This window comes from Quercus lobata, chromosome 12, assembly GCF_001633185.2.
Source record: "Quercus lobata isolate SW786 chromosome 12, ValleyOak3.0 Primary Assembly, whole genome shotgun sequence".
NCBI classification, from domain to species: domain Eukaryota; kingdom Viridiplantae; phylum Streptophyta; class Magnoliopsida; order Fagales; family Fagaceae; genus Quercus; species Quercus lobata.
This window is the reverse complement of record NC_044915.1, coordinates 81,646-104,760: the sequence shown is the minus strand read 5'-3', so window position 1 is coordinate 104,760 and position 23,115 is coordinate 81,646. Positions and strand designations below refer to the sequence as shown.

At 37.9% G+C, this 23,115-nt stretch overlaps 1 protein-coding gene across 1 annotated transcript; it reads right to left on the bottom strand.

Moving 5' to 3' along the window:
• Nucleotides 1-19,321: 19,321 nt before the first annotated feature.
• LOC115971592 lies at nucleotides 19,322-20,521 on the bottom strand. Its single transcript, XM_031091597.1, has one exon. The coding sequence runs from the start codon at nucleotides 20,519-20,521 to the stop codon at nucleotides 19,322-19,324; it is 1,200 nt and encodes a 399-aa protein (XP_030947457.1).
• Nucleotides 20,522-23,115: the final 2,594 nt, after the last annotated feature.

Below are 23,115 nucleotides of genomic sequence, written 5' to 3'. Positions count from 1 at the left end.
CGCGGCTTGCAAGCCGCCAAAAGTTGCACACGCGCAGAGTATGCAGGGGAGCTGAATAGTCATACCACCTAGAGCACTACAGGACAAAAATCTAGACTAGCCATTAAGTTAGCTCGCGGTTTGAACTCGCGACTCAGTCAAGTCGTGAGGTTAAGTTGTCAGCCGACCCTCTTTTGGAAAAACTGACTCTTCGTATTCCATTCTCACACCAATATAAATACCCCTCATTCCCACAAAATATGTGTGGCTATTCAGAAAGAAAAACCCTAAAAGAGGTTTCTTCAAAACACCCACCCAATTAGAGAGAGCTACTCATTCTTAGAGAGAAATCTTTGTAGTCTCTTCTCATTCCCTCTCTCATTGTCATATCTATTGAAAGGAGATTTCTATCCAAACTCTACCCACACCCATTTAGAGTGTTGAGTGTTTTTGGAGCTTTGGGAAGGATTGGAAGATGCCAAAGATGGCGGACGCTATGGATTATAGCGGAATCCGGTAAGCTAGAAAAGAAAAAGGTTCGGCGCAACCTCGTTGGAGCAAGAAGCTTGGAGGGATTAGGTACATCGCGTAGATTAGGCTTGGAGGGTCTATTGCTGTTCATGTATCCCAATTACATTTTCTAGTGGATTATTGACCGCTTGGAGGGCGGCAGAGAGGTTTTAAGCCGAGGGCTTCGGTTTCCTCTTTGATAACACATCGAGTGTTGTCCTTGTGTTTGCATCTCTCTTCCCTTTATCTTTACCATTTAATTACTGCTGTGATTGTGATTATTTATGGTTTAGATTGTTTATCGATTCGATTATTAGCTTATGTTCATGTTCCGCACATTTTTTGTTTGACATTAAGCTTGAATTGATAATTTGTAAATTGGGGGTCTAAACGTTCAAGGGTGTTTATACACATATTTGAACTTTCAGTATGGAATGCGAAGAGTCAGTTACAACCAAACAGGGTGTTCTGGCGACTCAAGCTCGTGACTGGAACGAGTCGCGAGCTAACTACCTTGCTAGACTGGAAGTTTTGTCCTATAGTGAAACAGCTGGCGTGACCTTTCAGCTCCCCCTGCATGCTTCACACGTGTGCCATTCTGGTGACTTACTAGTCACGAGATCCAGTTGCGAGGCTCTTCTTGATTGCATATTCTTGAGCTTTTCTTCACACTCTCTCACACATTACCCTTATATAATTCCCACCTTAATACAGGGTTTCTAAATACTGAATTACAAGCAAATTTGGCACGGAATAAAGCCAACAAAATGATTGAATAAATTCAACCTTACAAGTGGCACGTGCAAGGTAAAGAAGAAAGTAATAGAAAAGGGTCAAGAGTTCATGTAAATAGAAGTCGTGAGAATTATTATTCATTTGACAGTCATTTGGAGAATAATAAATCTCACAGCGGTCTAGTTCAATATATCTTAACTCTTAAAACATATCAACATATCAACTAGAAGTCTCCATTTCCTTGATCAAGACAAATCATCTTAGTTGATATGTTATAGTTTTCGTAGATGAAATGCCCAATTTCATCACCAACTACGAACTAAAATTCTAAGTTAATAAAGAACTTGTGATTTATATTTTCTGTGACTAAATCACATAAATCACAGACTATGCATCTCATGGGCTATATAATAATGTCCAAATATTCATGTTACCATTATTTTAGATAATAATAAAACAACTCTATTAATCACAACATTAAGTCATACATAATTTCATTCATAATGTCATATATAGCATCATATAATAGGATATAAGGGCACTAATCCTAACAGTGATACTATCAGCAGTAGAGTAGAGATGAGTAGGTGGGCATATAAAGAGAGGAAAGGAGTTGCGTAGATAGATTTGCCTACATCATAAATGGTAAAGAGTAGAGAAAATGTGGGTATACAATTTTAACATCATGTTCTGCTAGCTACTTTGAGAGTGGAGTGTACATTGATGGTAGAGAGTAATTATGGTCTCACACAACTTATTTGAACCTTTCAAATGTGAACAATTATGGCATTTGTCTTTTATATCCAATTTTTATATTTAAATGTGGATATCGCATTTTTGCTCTTTAAAATGTGTAAATTAATGTGTACAATTATAGATATTATGTAAAAAATGGTGTAAAATGAGTACAAGAGAATAACCACCATGACCTTTTTTTTTTTTTTTTTTAAAAAAAATCTAGAGTATGCTCTTTCCAACACATGCTAAAAGGAGTACTTGACGAAAATAATTTACATATTTTTTTTTATTATAAAAAAACTGACATCTTTATAAGCGTCCTTTCTCTTTACCCACAATACTCTAAGGAGGCGTAGGGTATAGGGTAATATTTTAAGATTCTCAAGAATGTTGGAAGACTATATCATTCTCATATTTGGTTGCAAATTACACAAGGAAATCAATGTTTGGGGGAATCTAGATTCTCACTTAACCCCATTTTTATAGAAATGTGTATTCCCTTCAAAACATATAGATATTTGCATTCCCATGTAAGGAAAAAAAAAGTTACATTAATTTTTTCTAAACTGACAATTTTACTCATTTTCCCTTACCCTTTAACCAATAGAAATAAAAGTAAAGAATAATAATTATAAAATTGACAATTTAAATAATTATTTTTGTATTGTACATGCTATTCAAACAATGTTATACTATAGTTTCATTGAATTTACCATTATTTATAGTGTATATTTTACTTCTCAATATTTATTTGGAGGGGAAAAAAAAACTTGATATTGTGTTTACAAACCATAGATATTTTGTGAAAAATAAAAAATATTAAGATTCTTAGGAAAAAATCAAATATAAAATCTTAGATTTCTAATAAAACCAAACATATATAGAAAAAGTTACATTTCTAAGCATCCCAATTGGGAGATTCTGGCATTTTACCCTTAATTTAAAAAAAAAAAATGGCAATATGCCCATGTTTGCAAACTATATAGGAGCGTGCTCCTGTTTCGATACTCGATTATCCTAAAATCGAGTTCAATTAAATACTCGATTTGTAGAAAATCGAGTTATGCCTAATCAAACTTAAAAAAAAAAAAAAAAAAAAAAATTCCATGGAACTCGAGTTTCAGGAAATCGAGTTCCATGCAAATTTTTTTTTATAAGTGTGATTGCCCCATATTCAGGGAGCCCTATAGTGGCGTTTTTAAGCCCTATAGTGACGTTTTAAAGCCTTATAACGGCGTTTTCTTGCAAATTTTTTATAAGTGTGATTGGCCCATATTCAGGGTGCCCTATAGTGGCATTTTTAAGCCCTATAGTGACGTTTTAGAGCCCTATGGCGGCGTTTTCCTGCAAATTTTTTTATAAGTCCCCATACCAGGTTCAAGGGGCCCTATAGTGGCGTTTTTAAGCCCTATAGTGACGTTTTAAAGCCCTATAGCGGCTTTTTTGAACTCGACTTCCCTAAAATTGAGTTCCATGCTTTTTTATTTTTTTATTATTATTTTTTTAGTTTTATTCGGCATAACTCGATTTTCTACGAATCGAGTATTTCATTGAAACTCGATTTTAAGGTAATCGAGTATCGAAACAGGGGCATATCCCTATATAGTTTCGAAATATGGGCATGTCGTGGCTCGGATTCATCCGACTCAGATTCTGAGGAAAGCTGTGACGGAGAAGGGAATTATTCAGCTTTTATGACTATTGCCCATGTTGAGTCTTCAAACGAGTTGAATCTGCTTGTACAAGAGCTTGGAGTACATAGTGATGAAGAATCATTTGGAGCTGTTGAGGAATCAGATGTAGAAGAAGATGAAAACACAGCCAATCTTCAAGACAATTATAACTCACTCTTGGAGAGGTTGAGTGAGTACACAAGGGTGGCAAAGGCAGCTGTAAGAAAGATGAAGAAGGCAGAGGAGGACTATAAAAGTCTCCTAATTCGCTATAAGGAGGCCAAATGTGAGATAGAAACACTGAACGGTGAGCTGTCAGAAGCTTACACAAAAGTGAGATTTCTTGAGCAAGAGGTTGTGCAAGCAAATGCTAAAATAGAGAGGGTCACCACCAAGAAGCTAGATGATGTTATTTCATCTCAAAAGAGTTTTTCAGACAAATCAGGATTGGGATATACCGGAGGAAGTAGCTCATCTGGCAATATCACTAAAGAAGTGAAGTTTATAAAGGCCAAAGAACTAGTTGAAGTTGGCCCTACTGCTGAGAAGCCCAAGATAGAGGAGAAGAGGAACGTGGAGAACGAACGGTTGTTGAATCCCCGTAATCAATTTGTGGGCAGGTCTGAATCCCGAGCCAAGTCTCGTCCACGACCACAAAGGGGTCCTAGATCAAACTATGTGTCATCACTGCGAACTTTAAGGGCATACTCGACCAAATTGTCAAAAGCTAAGAGCAATGAATAGTGCAACTCCTCAAAGGTCACGAGGACCTAGAAATGATAGGAGAAATTGGGCTGGTGAACCATGAAGAGATCAAAACGGTGATCCCGGAATGATGAACGTGATGAAGATGATTGGTGCATTCGCCAACTGCTTGGAAAGCTTCACACGAAGGTTTGAAAGCCCTAACTCCCGTACCCAATCCTATAAGGAAATCACCCCGAACGCAAGTGACGTGTGGGTGAAAAAGGGTACTCATGCATAAGCATTACAACATGTCCATGCATCAATACTTCCTATGCTTTGTGACGGTGTTTGATTATTTGCTTATTGATTATGTTGGTGGTTGTTTGTTTGTCTATTTGTGCATACTTTTGTTCATTTTTGTTTTGGATCAATCTTTTTCTTCTTATGTGTCAGAAATCCAAAAATCACATAAAAAATAGAAAATCAAAAAGTTTGATTAACATTGTTGAGTTTTGTCTCAAAACTTGTTTTGCCTTGTAGCTTTGTGCTAATGGCTTTGTGCATTTTCGAGCGTAGCTTGTTTCTTTGCACTCTTATCACAGTGGAAGAAATCTTGAAATCTATGTGACTGTTGTAAATAGATCTTCAAACTTGTCATGAATGATTAGTGAATGGTTATGTTGATCTTGAGACTTGCATAGACTTGTGCCTATATATCTTCCCACTCTTTATTTTTTTTGCTAAAAAGAGCTCACCAAATGTAAATCTCCAAATGAAAAGAGATATTGAGCTGCAAAAACTTGTCGCACATACTAGTATTTGACTAGGAAAAAGGGAAAGCGACCAAAAATTTATGTTAATGTTTATTCAAAAAAGCCAAAGGCTATCTCATCAAGGTGAAATATCAAATATCACTCTCACAATGAGAAGTGATTGTCTTAAAAGGACCAAAAAGATCAAATGTTATGATTAAATGTGGAGTTAAATGTAAAGCTCCAAGTTATGTTATCAAGTTTTGTGAGAGGTTATATATGCGTACTTCTATAATTGAGATGGGTCACATGATCTAGTGCTAGTTGTGTATGCCTTGGTTGAATTGATCATTGAAACTTCACATTAGACTAAGGACTATCTCATTGTTGATATCCACACACAACACACAAGTTTATGTTCAATAAATGCCATATTCATTTGTGTGATTGTACTTGATAAAATGTGTTTTCACATGCTCAATCTTTGTTGATTTAGGCACAAAAAGATTTTTGAGTGTTTTAGGTGTTTTTGGAAAGTATTTTGTTCTTCAAAAACTGAAAATTAAAAAAAAAAACATTTTTGCCCTGTTTTGGTGACTCAGTCGCAGGTAAGTCAAGTCGCATGCCACAGTCGCAAGCTCGCGGGTCAATTTTGGCGACTTGTTCGCGAGTGGAAGGTCCAATCGCGAGGGGTACACAGAGATTTTCATGGCTCAGCTCGCGGCTCCCTCGCGAGTAAGACTTTCAGTCGCGAAAAACACTTAGAAAATTTTTCAAAACTTTTGTCTTGAAGTGTTTTGGCGGGTGGATCCGGCGACTATCTGGCGACTTACCTCAGCCGCGAAAAACACGTGTTTTGCATAGTGAAGGAAGTTTTTAAAATCTTTTTCAGTTTTCCCTCGAACTTTTTGTGACTGTTCATCTTCTCTCTCAACTGTCTCCTTCCCAAACGCTCCATGTAACCCATTTTGAACTCCATTGTCGCTTCCTTTCAACTCAAAATCTTCAAGTAAAAGGTATGGGTTTTCTTTCTCGAACTCAATTTTTTCTGATTTTGTGTTTTTCCCTCTTGAATATTCGCATTTTTGTCTTATTTGAGTTGGGTTTTTGTTTCGGCTGTTGCTCTTTGTCCGTGCTTAGCTAGTGGAGGCTATTGATTTATTTTGAACTTGTTTAAGTTGTTGGTTTTGGTCTTCATTGAGTGCTTAGCTAGGGTTTGTTATCTGTCGATTACCCATCTTGTCTAATGTTATTTTGATGAGTTGATTCAAAATGTTCTTTTTTGTTTGTTGGGTTTACTGTGTTGACTATATGCCTGTTCATCTAGTGTGTGCATCTGTCTTATGTTCTCTGGGTCATTTCATACTCATCAAAATGTATGTCTCATTGACATATATTTGTCTTTTGGGTGATTTCAATCTCTGCTGCTTTAATACTCTCCTGCATAATGCTAGTTGTTCTTGAGTATCTACCTTTAGGTTCATTCATATGTGTGGTTAATTTAAGTTATGAAGCTTGTCCTTTTATTTTTGTCTTTGTTACTAACAAAGTACTGATTTGTTCTACACATGTATTGAATTATGTTGTTGTGGCCTTTTCTGATTGTTCACAGATGGCTCCTTCATCCCCAAAGAAGAAAACTCCTGCAAAGAAAGCAGATAAGAGAATGAAAATGGACCCTAACCTGTTCAGGTCTGTTTCCCATTTTGAGAGATACAAGGATTTCTTCTTAAAGGCAGGAATCATTCAAGAAAGGTTTGTGGATTTGGAGGATTTGAGAGACACTTTTATCCCTAGTTGTTTTGAAGGGAGAGGATGGGAAAAGCTTCTGTGTGATCTCCTAGTTATGTGTGAACCCCTGATTAGGGAGTTTTATTCCAATGCTGTTATAAGGGAAGATGAACTAAGCTGCTGAGTTAGAGGTAAAGAATTCACTTTAGATGCACATGACATTGATGATGTGCTAGGTCTTGAGGGGTTAGAAGATCAAGAGTCTGTCAACTACAAGGATAGGATTCTGTCTATTGAAACTATACAACAGAGGATAGGTGGACAGAGAGAGGGGAAGTGCCTAAATACCACAGCTTTTCCAGTGGACATGAGGTGTCTCACTATTATCATGATGTTTAACCTATATCCCATAAGGAAGTTGACTACAATTAACAGTGCAAGAGCAATTTTTCTGATGGACCTCAAGGAAAAAACATTCATTGACATCAGTTCCCACATATTTTACACTATTGTGGATGAGACTAGAACCACTTTTAGGCCTAAACTGATCTTCCCTAGTCTGCTCATGTGGATCTTTAGAAAGAAGGGTGTTACAATCCCTCGAGACATCAGTCCCATGTCCACACCTTCTGCAATTAACAAGCTAACCTTCAAAAGGATAAGTGTTCGGTTTCCAGGTGAAGAAGATGAAGATGAAGGTGATGAAGGAGAGGGTGTCCCAATGGAGACTGAGGCAGAGGCAGCAGGCCAGGCATCAACCTTAACACCTAGGAGGAGTGGCAAGAGGACTAGAGCATTAACTTCTTCAGATACACCTCTAGATGCATTTCAGATCATTCTGGAACGACTTGATGGAATTAGAGGGGTCCAGATCAGGCACTCTGAGAGGATAGCAGCCATGCAGGACCAGATTTATATTTTGTCAGCGAAATTTGACAGCTTCACCACCCAGCATGGACAGTGACCCTTTGGCCATTCCGGTCAAAAAGGGGGAGATATATAAAGTTTTTGTTGAGAATCAGAGAAGCAGCTCTTAAGGGGGAGTAATATGTTGAGGGGGAGCAGTAAAAAACAGTGTCCATCTTGTTATCTTTTTTTATATTTTTGGATATTTATACTTGCTATGGGTTTGATACACTGTGGTTTCAGTGTATGTTGTGTTTCTAACTCTTAACACATGGATGGTTTTGAAACTTGGTTTACTCTTTATATATATATTGTTGATGTTATTCAGTATATATTTTGTTTTGTACCCATGTTGCTTCTGTAAGCTTTTAGGGTTATGTTTTATGCATTTATTGTAGGCTTTATGGTTTGTACCATGCTTTATGCAGCCTCTATGTTTTTGTTAAATCAGTACTTCTATCCAAATGTCATGCATTTTCTGGTTAAGTACTGTCACTCTTGTGCCCTTGTAGGATTGTTCCTAAATGCATATACTTAGTGTATTATGTATTGGTTGAGTGTTGGACATACAAGTAACTTGCATTGTTCTTATTTGCTTGTATGTTCAAGTGTTCATTCCAAGTGTGAATGAGCATTGTGATCACTACCTTGTAGTGATTACTTGTTTGATCAAATCATGATTTTTTTCTTAACTTCATCCTTGCTTGATCACCTTATGCCTGTTTCATATGCATTTCATGTTTTCTGCATACAATGATCATGGTGTATTGTTGTGTTTTAGGAGTTTCATGCTCATATGATTCAAGTGCCTCACGGTTTCTAGAATTAGGTGTGAGTGAGTTTTGCTCAACTGTTCCCAACTCACATGTTAAGTCTAGAGTCTGTTTTAGGGTTTTGTCACGGAATAGCCAAAAGGGGAGATTGTAAGGTTGAATTTAATCAACCATCTTGTTAGCTTTATTCCATGCCAAATTTGCTTGTATTTCAACAATTAGTAACCCTGTATTTAGGTGGGTTTGTTGTAAGGGTAGTGAGTGAGATAGAGTGATTGAATGCTCAAGAGTGTGTAAGAAAACAGAGTCTTGCAGCTGCAAGCCGCTAGAAGCAGCACACGTGCCAAGCATTCCAAAAGTTGAAGCGTCATGCTAGCTAGAGCACTACAGGACAAAATAGGACAACTGGCCGTTCTGTTATCGCACGGCTGGATCTTGCGACTTAGTCAAGCTGCGAGCCACCCTTGTTTTGAAAAACCTGACGTTTCACATTCTTTTCTCACCCCAGTATAAATACCCCTTATACCCACAAAAGAATGAGAGCTTCCAGAGAGAATTTTGAGAGAGAAACCCTAGAGTAAAACAAGATTGATTCATCTACAATCTTTACATAAGAGTCTCTTCAAATTCCTCAACTCTCTTCCTCTCCATTGTCAAATCCTTGAGAGGCATTTTACCAAAACCTTTTTCTCACCATATCCATTACTGTGAGAGGGCTGTTTGGTGTTCTGGGAAGTAGTTAGGAAGGAACCAATTTACATTGGTTGATGCTATGGTCAAGTAGCGGAATTTGGGAAGCTAGAAAAGAAATAGGTTCGGCGCAATCTTGTTGGAGCAAGAAGCTTGGAGGGCTTAGGTGCACTGGGTAGATTAGGCTTGGAGGGTCTATTGCTGTCCATATATCCCAACTACATTTTCTAGTGGATTGTTTACCGCTTGGAGGGCGGCGGAGAGGTTTTACGCCGAGGGCTTCGGTTTCCTCTTCGATAACACATCGTGTGTTGTCCTTGTATTTGCATCTTCCTTCTCTTTTATCTTTGCCTTTTATTATCTGCTGTGGGTTGTGATTTTAATTTGGCTTAGTTTGTTTTCCAATTCTGTTTTATAGCTTTTGTTCATTTTCCGCACACTAGTTGTTTGACATAAAGCTTGAATTGGTTAATTTGTAAATTGGGGGTCTAAACGTTCAATGGTGTTTTTACACTATTTGAAATTTCACTACCAACACTTGAGTTAGGATCATCTCCCATCACATTTGAAACAATGCTTTTCTTATTGTAGTTTATTTCTAAAGGATTACCAGATTGAAAAGGAGATGTTGATTAAGCTATGGACGGCACAAGGGTTCATTAAGCTGTCAGGTCAGAATCAATGTTTAGAAGATGTTGGTCATGAGTATTTTATGAAATTACTTTGGAGATCATTCTTTCAAGAAATTGAAGAAAATTGGTGGGATGATGTACCTAAATTCAAAACACATGATCTCATGCATGATTTGGCAATATTAGTAGTTGGACTAGAGAACATCACTTTCGGTATAATTGGGGAAAACATTGGTGAAAAAAACCATCACGTCTCATTTGGTTTTAATTTAGGGTCATCATTGAGAATTCCAATCTTGTTGTATAAAGAATTCCAACCCTGTTGTTTAAAGCAAATGGGATGAGAACATTTCTTTTGCCAAGTCAAGCTTGGCATCCACGTCAAGTGGTATGGAACCAATCAACTTGTGATACATTTGTTTCAAGTTTTAAGTTCTTGCACTTGTTAGATTTGAATGGCATTGGCTTTAATAGTGTGCCACATTCTATTGGAAAGTTGAAGCTTTTAAGATATCTCAATCTTTTAGGGAAAAATTACATAAAAATGCTTCCTAATTCCATTACAAGGTTGCAAAATTTGGAGACATTAAATCTCTCTTGTTGTAGAGGACTAATAGAATTGCCAAGAAATTTTACTAAATTAGTCAATCTTAGGCATCTTAACATTGATGGGCGTTGGAGTTTGACTCATATGCCACGAGGACTGGGGCAATTGACTAATCTCCAGTCACTAGTTGAGTATGTGTTGAGTAGAGACTCTAGGTGTGGTGGTGAATTGAAGGAACTTCATGGATTAAACCATCAGAGAGAAAATCTTAGGATTAAAATTTTGAGACATGATAAAGATACTGAATTAGAATGTAAGGGTGCAAGTTTGAAGAGAAGCAACACCTTGAAGGCTTAGCGTTAGAGTGGATAAAAGGAGATGTCAATGAAGTGGATGTTAGGTACGATGAGAAGTCAATCGAAGCTTTGGAACCACCCCTAATCTTAAACATTTGGAATTAAAAGGCTACATGGGAGTGAGATATCCAAGTTGGATTTCGTCACTAAAATACCTCATACACCTAATGTCAATTTCAATTAAGAAATGCCAAATTGTTCCGCCATTGCATCAATTTCCTTCTCTCAAAACTCTTGAATTGATCGACTTTCCTTCACTTGAGTATGTATCACTAATATCTGAGAGTGTTAACCTTCCATTCCTAGAGTTCCTTCAAATTAGGTATTTTCCTAATCTAACACTAAAAGAAATTTGTATTATTACAGCGGGTGCAAAAACTGTAACTATATGTCGCATATTGCGGTGTTTTTTGGGACCGTTGCTGTACATAGGGTCTATTGTGGCGTTTTTTGGGACCGCCACAGTAGCTCTAGTCTTTTGCGGCATCCTACAGCGGTAGGACATAAAACCGCTAGTATATATATGTAGTAGCGGCGTTAACTTAGATATAGCAGCACTCCAAAATCCCACTGCAATAAATATATCCTTTTGCGCAGATACTATAGCGGCGGTATAGAAAACCGCTGCACTGTGTAAGTTATAGCGGTGTTGGGATGACCGCCGCAATAGGTACTCCTTTTTGCGGCACTTTTTCTTAGTTATAGCAGTGGGTTGGACCGCTGCAATAGACCTTTAAATTTCCCTCTGTTTTTTTTGACTTCCCACTTATTAGGTTTTCACTTTTCCCACTTATCATTTTTCCTCTCCAAACTCTCATTCTCTCCAAACTCTCACTTCAGCCAAGCTTCCGCCATCAACTTCGTCTCTGTCGCCGTCACCTTGCGTCCTCACCGTCTCATTCTCTCTCCCACCGAAGGTTTTAATCCGAGCTAACCCATTCATCGGAGACTAACCCACTTGCATGCGGTAAGTTTCATTTCGATCTGTAAGTTTTTTTAATTTTATTTTTGTTGATTGATTGTCGGAGACTAACCCAGTCATTGTGCAAGGTTTTAATCCGAGCTAACCCACTTGCCAGAGACTAACCCATTCCGCCAAACAAAACGCTCTTCTCTCTTCTTCTTCTTTGAAGCACACAACTCTACTCTTCTCTTCTCAGGCCTCATGTGTCACTCACGAGACCTCCCTCAGGTAAGTCAAATAGTAATAGTAACTTGCAATTCTTATTCGGTTGTTTCTGCTTTCGAAACTTCTTGGAAAATTTTTATTATTTTTTTAAATTGATTTCTGGGTTTGGATGTGGCGGAAAAATAGAGATGGTAAATTTTCATTTGGCTATTTTGAAGCTAAAATAAAATTTAGCTAGAGAATGGTAGGCAAACGTTGACTTAGTAATATATATAATGCGTTTATGTACACACAAAGAGACACACTGCCCGATTTTCTTATAATGTGTGTGTTTTATTTATTATTATTATTATTATTTTGTGTTTAGACTTTAAGATATGGGTCTTATGTTACATGTTTTTTTGTTTATAGTATCTGATTTTTTAAATAATAAATAATGAACAATGCAAAATTAAGAATTTTGGCTTCCTGGGATGCTATTGGATTTAAGGTTTGTGAAGTCAGTTGGTGGAAGTTAGTGTGGTTTTTGAGTGCTATTTATTCCTAGATGTGCTTTCGTCTTGCATGGCTAACCATTAGAATAGGTTGGCAATTCGAGATGGGATACTGCCATGGGTCATAAAAGGGGGATATAGCTTGTGTCTTATATACAGAAGTGGTGGGGAAAGTGAGAACCACTTGTTTTTTGGAAGGAGCACTGCTGCCTTTTAAAAAATCCGAAGGTTTATTGGGATGACATTGTTGGCTGGGATGAGAAGAACCTAAAAGGAAGGAGTATGAAAGCTACGGTTTGTAAATTAGCTTTTGGGACCTCTGTTTAGAGTTCGTATTTGGAACAAAAAAGTAACTTCAAGGGAACCAAATGGTGAAGCTGGGATCCAACAGTGCAAAGGAAAATCCTTAATTGATAGGCAGTTCACTTTGTATAGGAATATCATGGACTTGAGTAAGGCTTTTACAACTTGTGTTGAATTTTTGAAAGGTGGAATGTGGAATGTGTATAATCTAGTATTCTGTTTAAAAAGTTTTGTTCCTTCTTCAATAGGATCATCAAAACTACTTATTAATCAGTGTGGAGTTTGTGATAGAGTTCTGTTCATAATGACTATATATGTGCAGAGTAGCAATATAGATACAACTAATTGCTAGCAAAGAAAGTGAAGTTGGTGAAAGAATTAAGGTACTCTCTCTCTCTCTCTCTCTTTCTCTGGTTGTGGTGGATTATTGAATTGGGGCAAGTAGGTGGCTTGCAATAAGGTGGTTTTAGCTGATATTGGAAGTGTTGACTGTTTTGTGTAATATTGAATGATTCTTGTTGAGTTGTTTTCATTTGATTAATTCATTTTAGGCTATTGCTAGTAATGATGTTAAATGCTCGAAAATGTGTTAAAACATAAGAGCTGTTTAGACCCCCAAATTAAAAATTACAACTCGATAGATTTTACTCTAACTTATACTAAGTGCGGAATAGAATAAATGCGAGCGAATAAACAAACAAACTACTTTAAGCCATATTTAATATAACAAAGCAGTAATATAAAAGCTAAAAGAGTAGGAAGAAGAATGCAAACACAAGATAACACGTCGGTGTGTTATTGAAGAGGAAACTGAAGTACTTGGCGTAAAACCTCTCCACTACCCTCCAAGCGATAATTGATTTACTAGACAATCAGTTAGGATATATGGGTTAGCAAGAGACCCTCCAAGCCTAATCTACCCGATGCACCTAAGCCCTCCAAGCTCCTACTTCAACAAGGTTTCTCGGAACCGTGTCTTGTCTAGATCTCTGGATCCCGCAATATGCCCGATTGCATCCGTCGAAGCCTGGCTTCTTCCAATACTTCCCAGCAGCACCAAAACCTCACTGAACACTCTGAAAGGGTGTCGTAAGTGTTTAGGCTATCAACCTCTCAATGGTATGGAAATGGAGAGGTAGGAGTTGAGGAAAATTCACAAGCAATTGTGTAGAGACTTGTGGGTATAACAATCTCTAACTCTCAAAGTTTGTGGCTAGGGTTTTCCCTCAGAAGCACTCCTCAACATCTGTGGGTAATGTGGGTATAAATAGTGTAGGTATAAATAGTGTAGGTACAGAAAGTGTGTATTAGAAATGACAGTCTGGCAAAATAGAATGTTTCGTGGGTGTCTCGCGGGAAGGCCTTACCCGTGAGATACTCACGAAAACCAGCTGTCTCCATCCTGTCTTGACTCTTCGCATTCCAATCATGTGCAGGGGACATGCATCACTTCGCGGGATGCTTACTCGTGAGCTACTCGTGAAAACACTTCAGTCTTTAATGCCTTGAGTCTTCACACCTCTCTCTCTCACACACAACTCTTACAAATAAATCCCACATGAAATATAGGGTATAAAAGATTGAACATAATTACAATCAAATTTGGCATGGAATAAAAGCCAACAAAACACATAGTTGTAAATTACAACTCTACAATCTCTCCCTTTGGCTATTCCGTGACAAAACCCCTAAAACAGACTTTAGACTTTAACGTGAGTTTGGGAATAGTGGCAAAACTCACTCACACCTAATCTAGAAGTTGTGAAGCACTTGCACATATATACCTGTAACTTGAAACACTCGCACACAAACAAAACTTTCATTAAGCTTATGACAAGTTGAATACATGGTACGTACATGAGCAAGTAAAGTGCGATCAAGTTTGTAAACACTATATAACATGTAAGCATATCTTGATCAAACAAGGTCAGTCATTAAAGAATGATTACAATGAACATTTAGCAAGTAAATGCTCATCTAGACATGCAATGCAATAAAGACCAATCACAATTATCAATTGCATGTCCAACACACAACCAATGCAAAATACACAAAGTATTTGCATCTAGGATACAAGATCCTACAAGGGTACAAGTGTGAGGTACTTAAGACATTTTAGCAATATCTTAAGAGTACAAAAAAAAAAAAAAAAAAAATGCTACAAAGCATTGAGATAAACACAAGTATTGAATATTAAACTGAAATTAAAAACAGAGTACTTAAGTTTTAAAGAAAAGCAATAAAAAAAAAACTATAAACCAAACAATTACAAACACTAAAATAGTTTAAACCAAATATAAATAATGCTAAACCACCAATAATGAACCAATGTATCTAAGTTTAAACTCTGTCTATGCTCTGCTCCCCCTCAAATGTGTAAGCTCCCCCTCAAAATTTTCTCCCCCTTTTTGACCGGAATGGCCAAAGAGGCTAGAATTGATCGGACTCTAAATTTGATCCCTGCTCCACAGACAAATCATCAATTTGTGAGGATAAGGCAGTGATCTGACCTTGGATATAGGCAATCTGGTCCACGGTGTGCCGCACATGGGAGTCTAGCATAGTGTACATCTGGTCTACTTTAGCAAGAAGACGATTAAGTTTATCGGGTCCCCGTGTTGGTGCTGAAGATGATGGCTAAGCTCAAATCTCTGGAGTAGTGGTGAATCGCTCAATCTCCTCCTCTGTATCTCCTCCCTCCTTCTCAACATGATCCCGTGGTATTGAAGACACACCTGTTTTGGAGCCTTTGATGTGAGATGTGCTCTGAGTCACTGTGTGTGCACCAATAGGATAGTCTCTTTGTACCACAGTGAGACCACTCAGAAGTTTGAGCCTTGTCTTTGCAATGAGGCCCATAATAAGAGTAGGGAATGACATGATTGTCCTTGAGTTCCTTTTAGTGATGCTCTTGCTTAGGAGGTGGAAGATGTGTACACATATATCAATCTCCTTGTGAGTAAAGAGATCATACAGGAAGATTGTCCTTGGAGCGGACAATATCGTTAGGTTGGTGACTGGATACAAGTTATGGATCATCACATAAGCAAGAGCCCTCATCTCCGGACTGAATGGAATTGTGTTCATGGACTTCTTGTTTAGTGTACCACCAAGAAGCCTTACCATTTCCTTAATAGATTCCAAATGATCATCATATTGCACGGTAATCGACTGAGAAGGAGGACGAACTTCAAGGAAGTCTTGGATTGATTCCTTTGTAATCATGAATTCCTTGTGTCTCACCCAGCAGTTAATATGGTCTCTGTCCACACTAGCATTGGAAAAGAACTCTTTAATGATTTCCGAGTACATATTTCCATTCGAAGTTAACAGCTTCGTCCATGTCCTTTCCTTGAACACATCTGGAATGAAAGTGTCTTCAAGAGTATCCAATTTGACAACTCTCCCCATAATTATTGTGGCTCATTTGTACCAGTCATTGTAAGCCATGTCTGCATCAGTTGATATGAAGTTATCAGAATCTGTGCAAGTACGCTTGGAGGATTTCTTGGATGCTGAGTTTTTAGTTAGAGACATCTGCACATGTATACAGAAGACAAAGAAAGGAAACAGGTGCAAAAACACAAGAACAGAACACAAAACTTGATTATATTCAAGTTAGTCCAAAGCAAAAGTATAAATACTTAAAAAAGAGCATAAAAAACTTAAAACACAGTTAAAACAACATGCTGAAAGAGCTAAACAGTGTAAACATTAGCCAAATGTAAGAATATAGGAACTATGCATGTGCTGTGTATGTGCTGTGCATGTGTGTCCATGAGGTGATGCATGGTGTATGCCTAGTGGGTGCCTAATGTGTGCCTAGGTGGTGCATGGCATGGCATTGTGGCACAAAATGGGCAAAGTGTGTAAAACACACACCCATTGACCAAAATATTTCAAACATTTTCAATCAAGAGTAAACCCAAACATTGGAACTCATTTGAGTCCAATACAACACAAAATGCCACTTGAGCATTTTGTCAAGCACTTGGTATGCAACACTGCACTACACGAATGAACAATGCATGAACACATAGAAAAATTCCTTAATACATGATTAAAATGCCACAAGGGTCCAACACAGATACACATAAACCAAATGGGATACAACCCAATCAAAATTTTGAAACAATCTTCACAAAATCAAGAACTCCAACCCTTTTTCGAAAAAATCCCCAATTTTAGAACCCTAAGAAATCTAAGTGGAAAAGATGAAAAGAATGTTAAGAGCATACCTTTGAGATTTGAAAGTTCAATTAGTGTACAAAACACTATGAACGTTTAGACCCCCAATAGCAAAATTACCAATTCAAGCTTTATGACAAACAATAAGTGTGCGGAAAATAAACACAAGCTATAAACAGAATTGGTAAACAATCTAAGCCAATTAAAATCACATCTACAGCAGAAAATAAAAGGCAAAGATTAAGGGAAGAGAGATGCAAACACAAGGACAACACAACGATGTGTTATTGAAGAGGAAACCGAAGCTCTCGGCGTAAAACCTCTCTGCCATCCTCCAAGCGGTAAGTAATCCACTAGAAAATGTAGTTGGGATACATGAACAACAATAGACCCTCCAAGCCTAATCTACCCAGTGTACCTAAGCCCTCCAAACTCCTTGCTCCAACGAGGTTGCGTCGAACCTATTTCTTTTCTAGCTTTCCGGATTCCGCTACTTGACCATAGTATCAACCAATGTGAAATTGGTTTCTTCCTAACTACTTTCCCAAAACACCAAACAGCCCTCTCACAGTAATGGATATGGTGAGAAAAGGTTTTGGTAAAAAACCTCTCAAGGATTTAACAATGGAGAGGAAGAGAGTAAAGGAATTTGAAGAGTCTCTTATGTGAAGATTGTGGATGAATCAATCTTGTTTTTCTCTAGGGTTTCTCTCTTAAAATTCTCTCTAGAAGCTCTCTTTCTTTCATGGGTATAAGGGGTATTTAAACTAGGGTGAGAATGGAATGTGAAGAGTCAGGTTTTTCAAAACAGGGCTGGCTCGCGGCTTGACTGAGTCGCAAGTTCCAGCCGCGAGGTAACTGAACAGCCAGTTGTCCTATTTTGTCCTATAGTGCTCCAGCTAACATGATGCTTCAACTTCTGGCATGCTTGGCACGTGTGCAGCTTCTGGCGGCTTGTAGCTGTGAGTCACCCGCGAGATCCAGTTGCGAGTCTCTATTTTTCTTGCGCACTCTTGAGCATTTCTTCACACTATCTCACTCACTACCCTTACAAGAATCCCACATAAATACAGGGTTACTAATTGCTAAAATACAAGTAAATTTGGTACGGAATAAAGCTAACAAGATGGTTGAGAGGGGTTCGAGAGAGGCAAGGTGAGGGAAATAGAGAGTGTTTGAAAAACTGTCACATCTGCCTTATAAAACTGAAAACACGCATTTTTCGTAGGTTGGGCAGTCGCAAAATTAGTCACGAAAAACACCATTGAAGCATAGAAGCTTTCGTGAGAGGCTTTTAGTCACGAAATAGTGGCAAGACAGTGCGATAACCTCTGTATGAAACTTGTGTTTTTCCAGTTTTTGCCTAAAAATCATTTCACGAGAAGAGTTAAGTCATGAAATAGTCGCGAGGTAGTCGCGATACTCTCTATATGAAATTTGAAATTTTTAGAATTCCCTTAAACACTTTTCACGGGAAGCTCTAAGTTGTGAGCTTCTCGCGAAACTACCTCTGAACCAGTTTTTGTAAATTAACACAAAAAACATTTTGAACAAAAACTAAAAGCACGAAAGTATAAAACCACTTTCAAAAACATATAAAATACAAAAAAATCTTTTTGGGTTTGATCAACAAGTAATTGAGCATATACATCACATTTGAACATGTACAATCAAGTCATACACAACTGGTACTAAATCAAGTGGTCTATCTCAATTATAGAAATAAAAATATGTGACCTCACATAAGGAAATGATTACAAATCTTAGAAGCTTTTCATTTGGCTTCTGCACAAATCATAACATTTGATCTTTTTGAACAATACATCTCATTTTTGAGATTGGTGCTTGGAATTTTTGATATTTCAACATTGAGAGTTAGTCTTTGGCTTTTTGAGCACCATATATTTCAATTTAAAATGTTGCTTTCTCTTTTTCCTAGTCAAATATTAGTGTGTGCAACGGCTTTTGCAGCTCAGAATCTCTTTTTCTTTTTGAGATTTACATTTGGTGAGCTCTATTGCAAAAACATAAAAATAAAGGTGGGAAGATATATAGGCATAAGTCTATGAAAGTATCAAGACTATTAAGACTATTGACCAATCATTCATGACAAGCTTGAAGATCTATTTACAACAATCACACATAGTTTTCAAGATTTCTCCCACACAGAAAAATGTGCATACATAACAAGCTAAGCTCGCAAATGCACTACACCATTAGTACGAAGGTACTAGGCCAAACTCACATGTGATATACACAACACAAGCGATCAAACTTTTTGGAGATTTTTCAATTTTTATGATTTTTTGAATTTTTGAACACACTAAAAAACAAAACAAGTAAAGTAAGATCAACAAATCAACAAGTACAAAACAAAACTTGTAAAAGAAACATGCTATAAACCGAAAGCAATGTCACAAAATGAATTATGCATGTTATGATGCATGAACCTATGACCCTAAACATTGGAAGTATTGATGCATGGGCATAGAGAGTGATCATGCATAAGTACCCTTCTTCACCCACTCTTTACAAGTATGTTGGGTGACAGCCTTAGATGGCGAGGTACGACCAACATAACTTTCAAACCTCGGAGTGAAGCTAGCAAGCCACAGTGATATGTTTTTCAACATCTCCATAACGTGTCCTATGAGACATTCCTTACTATCTCCCTTAGCTTGTGCTCCCTTTGGTCTTTTCTTTGAACTTTCTTGACCACGCATGTAATCAGCCTTCTTGAGTGCATGAAGCTTGAAACAGTTAGGCTTGGTATACCCTTGTGTGCCATAATGATGACATAGATGCTTTACTTGAGGCCCCCTTTGATTTCTGGGCAATGACTTCCCTTTTTTTGTTGGCTTTGCACCAATGGTTCTCTTTACTACAGTAGGGGTCTCAATCTCAGGCTTCACTTCTTTAAGTTTCTCAATATTCTTGGCTAAAACGAACTTCACTTCCTTCTTGGGTTCGCTGCTCGAACTTCCTTCTCCAGTATAGCTCAAACCGGTCTTATCATGTGAAGATTTTTGAGAGGACAACACATTGTCAAGTTTCTTGGTGGAGATGCGCTCGACCTTGACATTAGCTTGGATAATTTCAAGTTCAAGGAACTTGATCTTAGAGTAAGCTTCAACCAACTCTCCCTTGAGTCTTTCCACTTCACACTTTGCTTCCTTGTGTTGCATAACTATACACCTATGCTCTTCTTCAACCTTTTTCATCTTTTTCACAACATGATTCTCAACTTTGGCATATTTGCCACAATCTTCTAGCAGAGAATCATATGTTTCTTGTAGGTTGATTTCCCCTTCATTTTGGTACACATCTTCATCTTTCAATTCTTCAATTTCCTCATCTTCGAAAAGATCACCAAGTTCATCAACCAAATTGCTCAAATCATTCTTAGAATCAACAGAGGCAATTTTCATGAATACTCTGTAGTTTCCTTCACTATCACGTTCTCCTTCCATGTTTGAATTTGAGCTGTCATAATCACTAAGGGTAGTAGCAAACACTTTGCCCTGCCCTCTCAAATAGTTGGGACACTCCTTCTTGAGATGTCCATGGCCATTGCATTCATAACACACAATTCCTTGAGGGGATTGAAACTCTTTCCCATCTTTCTTCTTAAACTCCTTTCTATCACCCTTGGAGGATGAAAACTTTCCTTTGTTGAATGGCTTCCCACTGTTTTTCATCTTCAAAAATTTTCAGAAGTTCTTTGCAAGGAATGCTACCTCCTTCTCCACATCATCTTTTTCGGAGGAGTCATCCATTCTCTTGGTGATGGTTTTGAGAGTAAGAGATTTGCTTGACTTATGAGAAGGCAGTCCCAGCTCATATGTTTGGAGAGATCCAATGAGCTCTTGGATTTTGATCTCATCCATATCTTTATTTTCCTCTATAGCTGTGACTTTTGCTTGGAAGCTCTCTGGTAAGGACCTCAAAATCGTTCTCACCACCTTAGCATCCTCAATCTTCTCTCCAAGATTGAGCTTAGCAATTATGATTTCATTGAGCTTCCCGTAGAATGAATCGAAAGACTCATCGTCACCCATCTTGAGCTCTTCAAATTTGATGGTAAGCATCTAGAGTTTTGTGTCCTTAACTTTCTTGCTACCCTTATAGGTAGTCTCAAGAATTGTCCAAACTTCCTTGGCAGTCCCTACATGTGATATCGTATGAAATTCATCAATGGACACACCACAGAATATAGCATTAATAGCTTTGCTGTTTGCATTAGCCAAAGCAAGAGCTACCTTGTCCCATTCGGATTTGGCTGTCGTGGGTTTAACATACCCATTCTCGATGGAATCCCATACGAACTCATCTATGGCACACAAGAAAGCCCTCATACGGACTTTCCAAAAGGAATAATTGCTCCCATTAAAGAATGGTGGGGCATTGAGTGATTGTGATCAGTCCATCACAAAAGGGTCAAGGATCACACTTAGGTAATAAAATCATAGTGAGTGTGCCCGCTCTGATACCAATTGAATGCTCGAAAATGTGTTAAAACACAAGAACAGTTTAGACCCCCAAATTAAAAATTACAGCTCGATAGATTTTACTCTAATTTATACTAAGTGCGGAATAGAGTAAATGTGAGCGGATAAACAAACAAACTACTCTAAGCCATATTCAATATAACACAGCAGTAATATGAAAGCTAAAAGAGTAGGGAAGAAGAATGCAAACACAAGATAACACGCCAATGTGTTATCGAAGAGGAAACCGAAGTACTCGGCATAAAACCTCTCCGCCACCCTCCAAGCGGTAATTGATCCACTAGACAATCAGTTGGGATACATGGGTTAGCAAGAGACCCTCCAAGCCTAATCTACCCGTTGCACCTAAGCCCTTCAAGCTCCTACTCTAACAAGGCTTCTCGGAATCATGTCTTGTTTAGCTCTTCGAATCCCGCAATATGCCCAATTGCATCCACCAAAACCTGGCTTCTTCCAATGCTTCCTAGCAGCACCAAAACCTCACTGAACACTCTGAAAGGGTGTGGTAAGTGTTTGGGCTATCAACCTCTCAATGGTATGGAAATGGAGAGGTAGGAGTTGAGGAAAATCCACAAGCAATTGTGTAGAGAATTGTGGGTATAACAATCTCTAACTCTTAAGGATTGTGGGTATAACAATCTCTAACTCTTAAGGTTTGTGGGTAGGGTTTTCTCTCAGAAGCACTCCTCAACATCTGTGGGTAATGTGGGTATAAATAGTGTAGGTACAGAAAGTGTGTATCAGAAATGACAGTTTGACAAAATAGAATGTTTCGCGGGTGTCTCACGGGAAAGCCTTACTCGCGAGATACTCGTGAAAATCAACTATCTCTATCCTGTCCTGACTCTTCGCATTCCAATCATGTGTAAGGCACATGCATCACTTTGCGGGATGCTTACTCGCGAGCTACCCACGAAAGCACTTCAGTCTTCAATGCCATGAGTCTTCACACCTCTCTCTCTCACACACAACCCTTACAAATAAATCCCACATGAAATACAGGGTATAAAAGATTGAACATAATTACAATGAAATTTGGCATGGAATAAAAGCCAACAAAACACATAATTATAAATTACAACTTTACAGATGTTATAGTTACCAAATATATTGATAACTTCTCTATGCGTTTAAATTCATTGATTTCTTAGGAACATAGCTGAAAGTGAATGATTAAAGATGATTTGTTTCTCAAATTAAAGTGAAATTGTGTAAATGAAATGTGTGTTAACTCTTGCTTTGTGCTTTCATGAAATCACATTATAAGTATTTCTTGTAAACCACTTTATAGCAATGGATAGGAGTTGGATGAAAATTACGAATAGAAGGTCGTGAGAATATTTAGATGGAGTCCAATAGTTTCTAAATTTTGCATCTAACCATGTATACCCGGATGGAACGATTTCATGTCCGTGTAGAAAATGTGTGTATACAAATTCGTGGCCTATAGATGTCGTATAGGCTCACTTAGTGTCAAAAGGAATTTGTAGAGGTTGTAACCCTTGGGTTTTTAATGGGGAATCATCATTTACACAGAATTCTTCTGAAATTCCTAATAGTCATGTCCAAGAAAACCCGATAGAGTATGCCGATCTTCGTGACATGTTGCATGACATGTTCCCCATACAAGATATGACATCTGGGCCATTAGAAGAATTCCCTATTGTGCAACAACCCATAAAAGGTCCTACAGAAGGTCCTAATGAAGATGCACTTCAGTTTATGAAATTGCTTGAAGATGCTAATCAACCTTGTTATGAAGGTTGTAAGCATTTTAACAAATT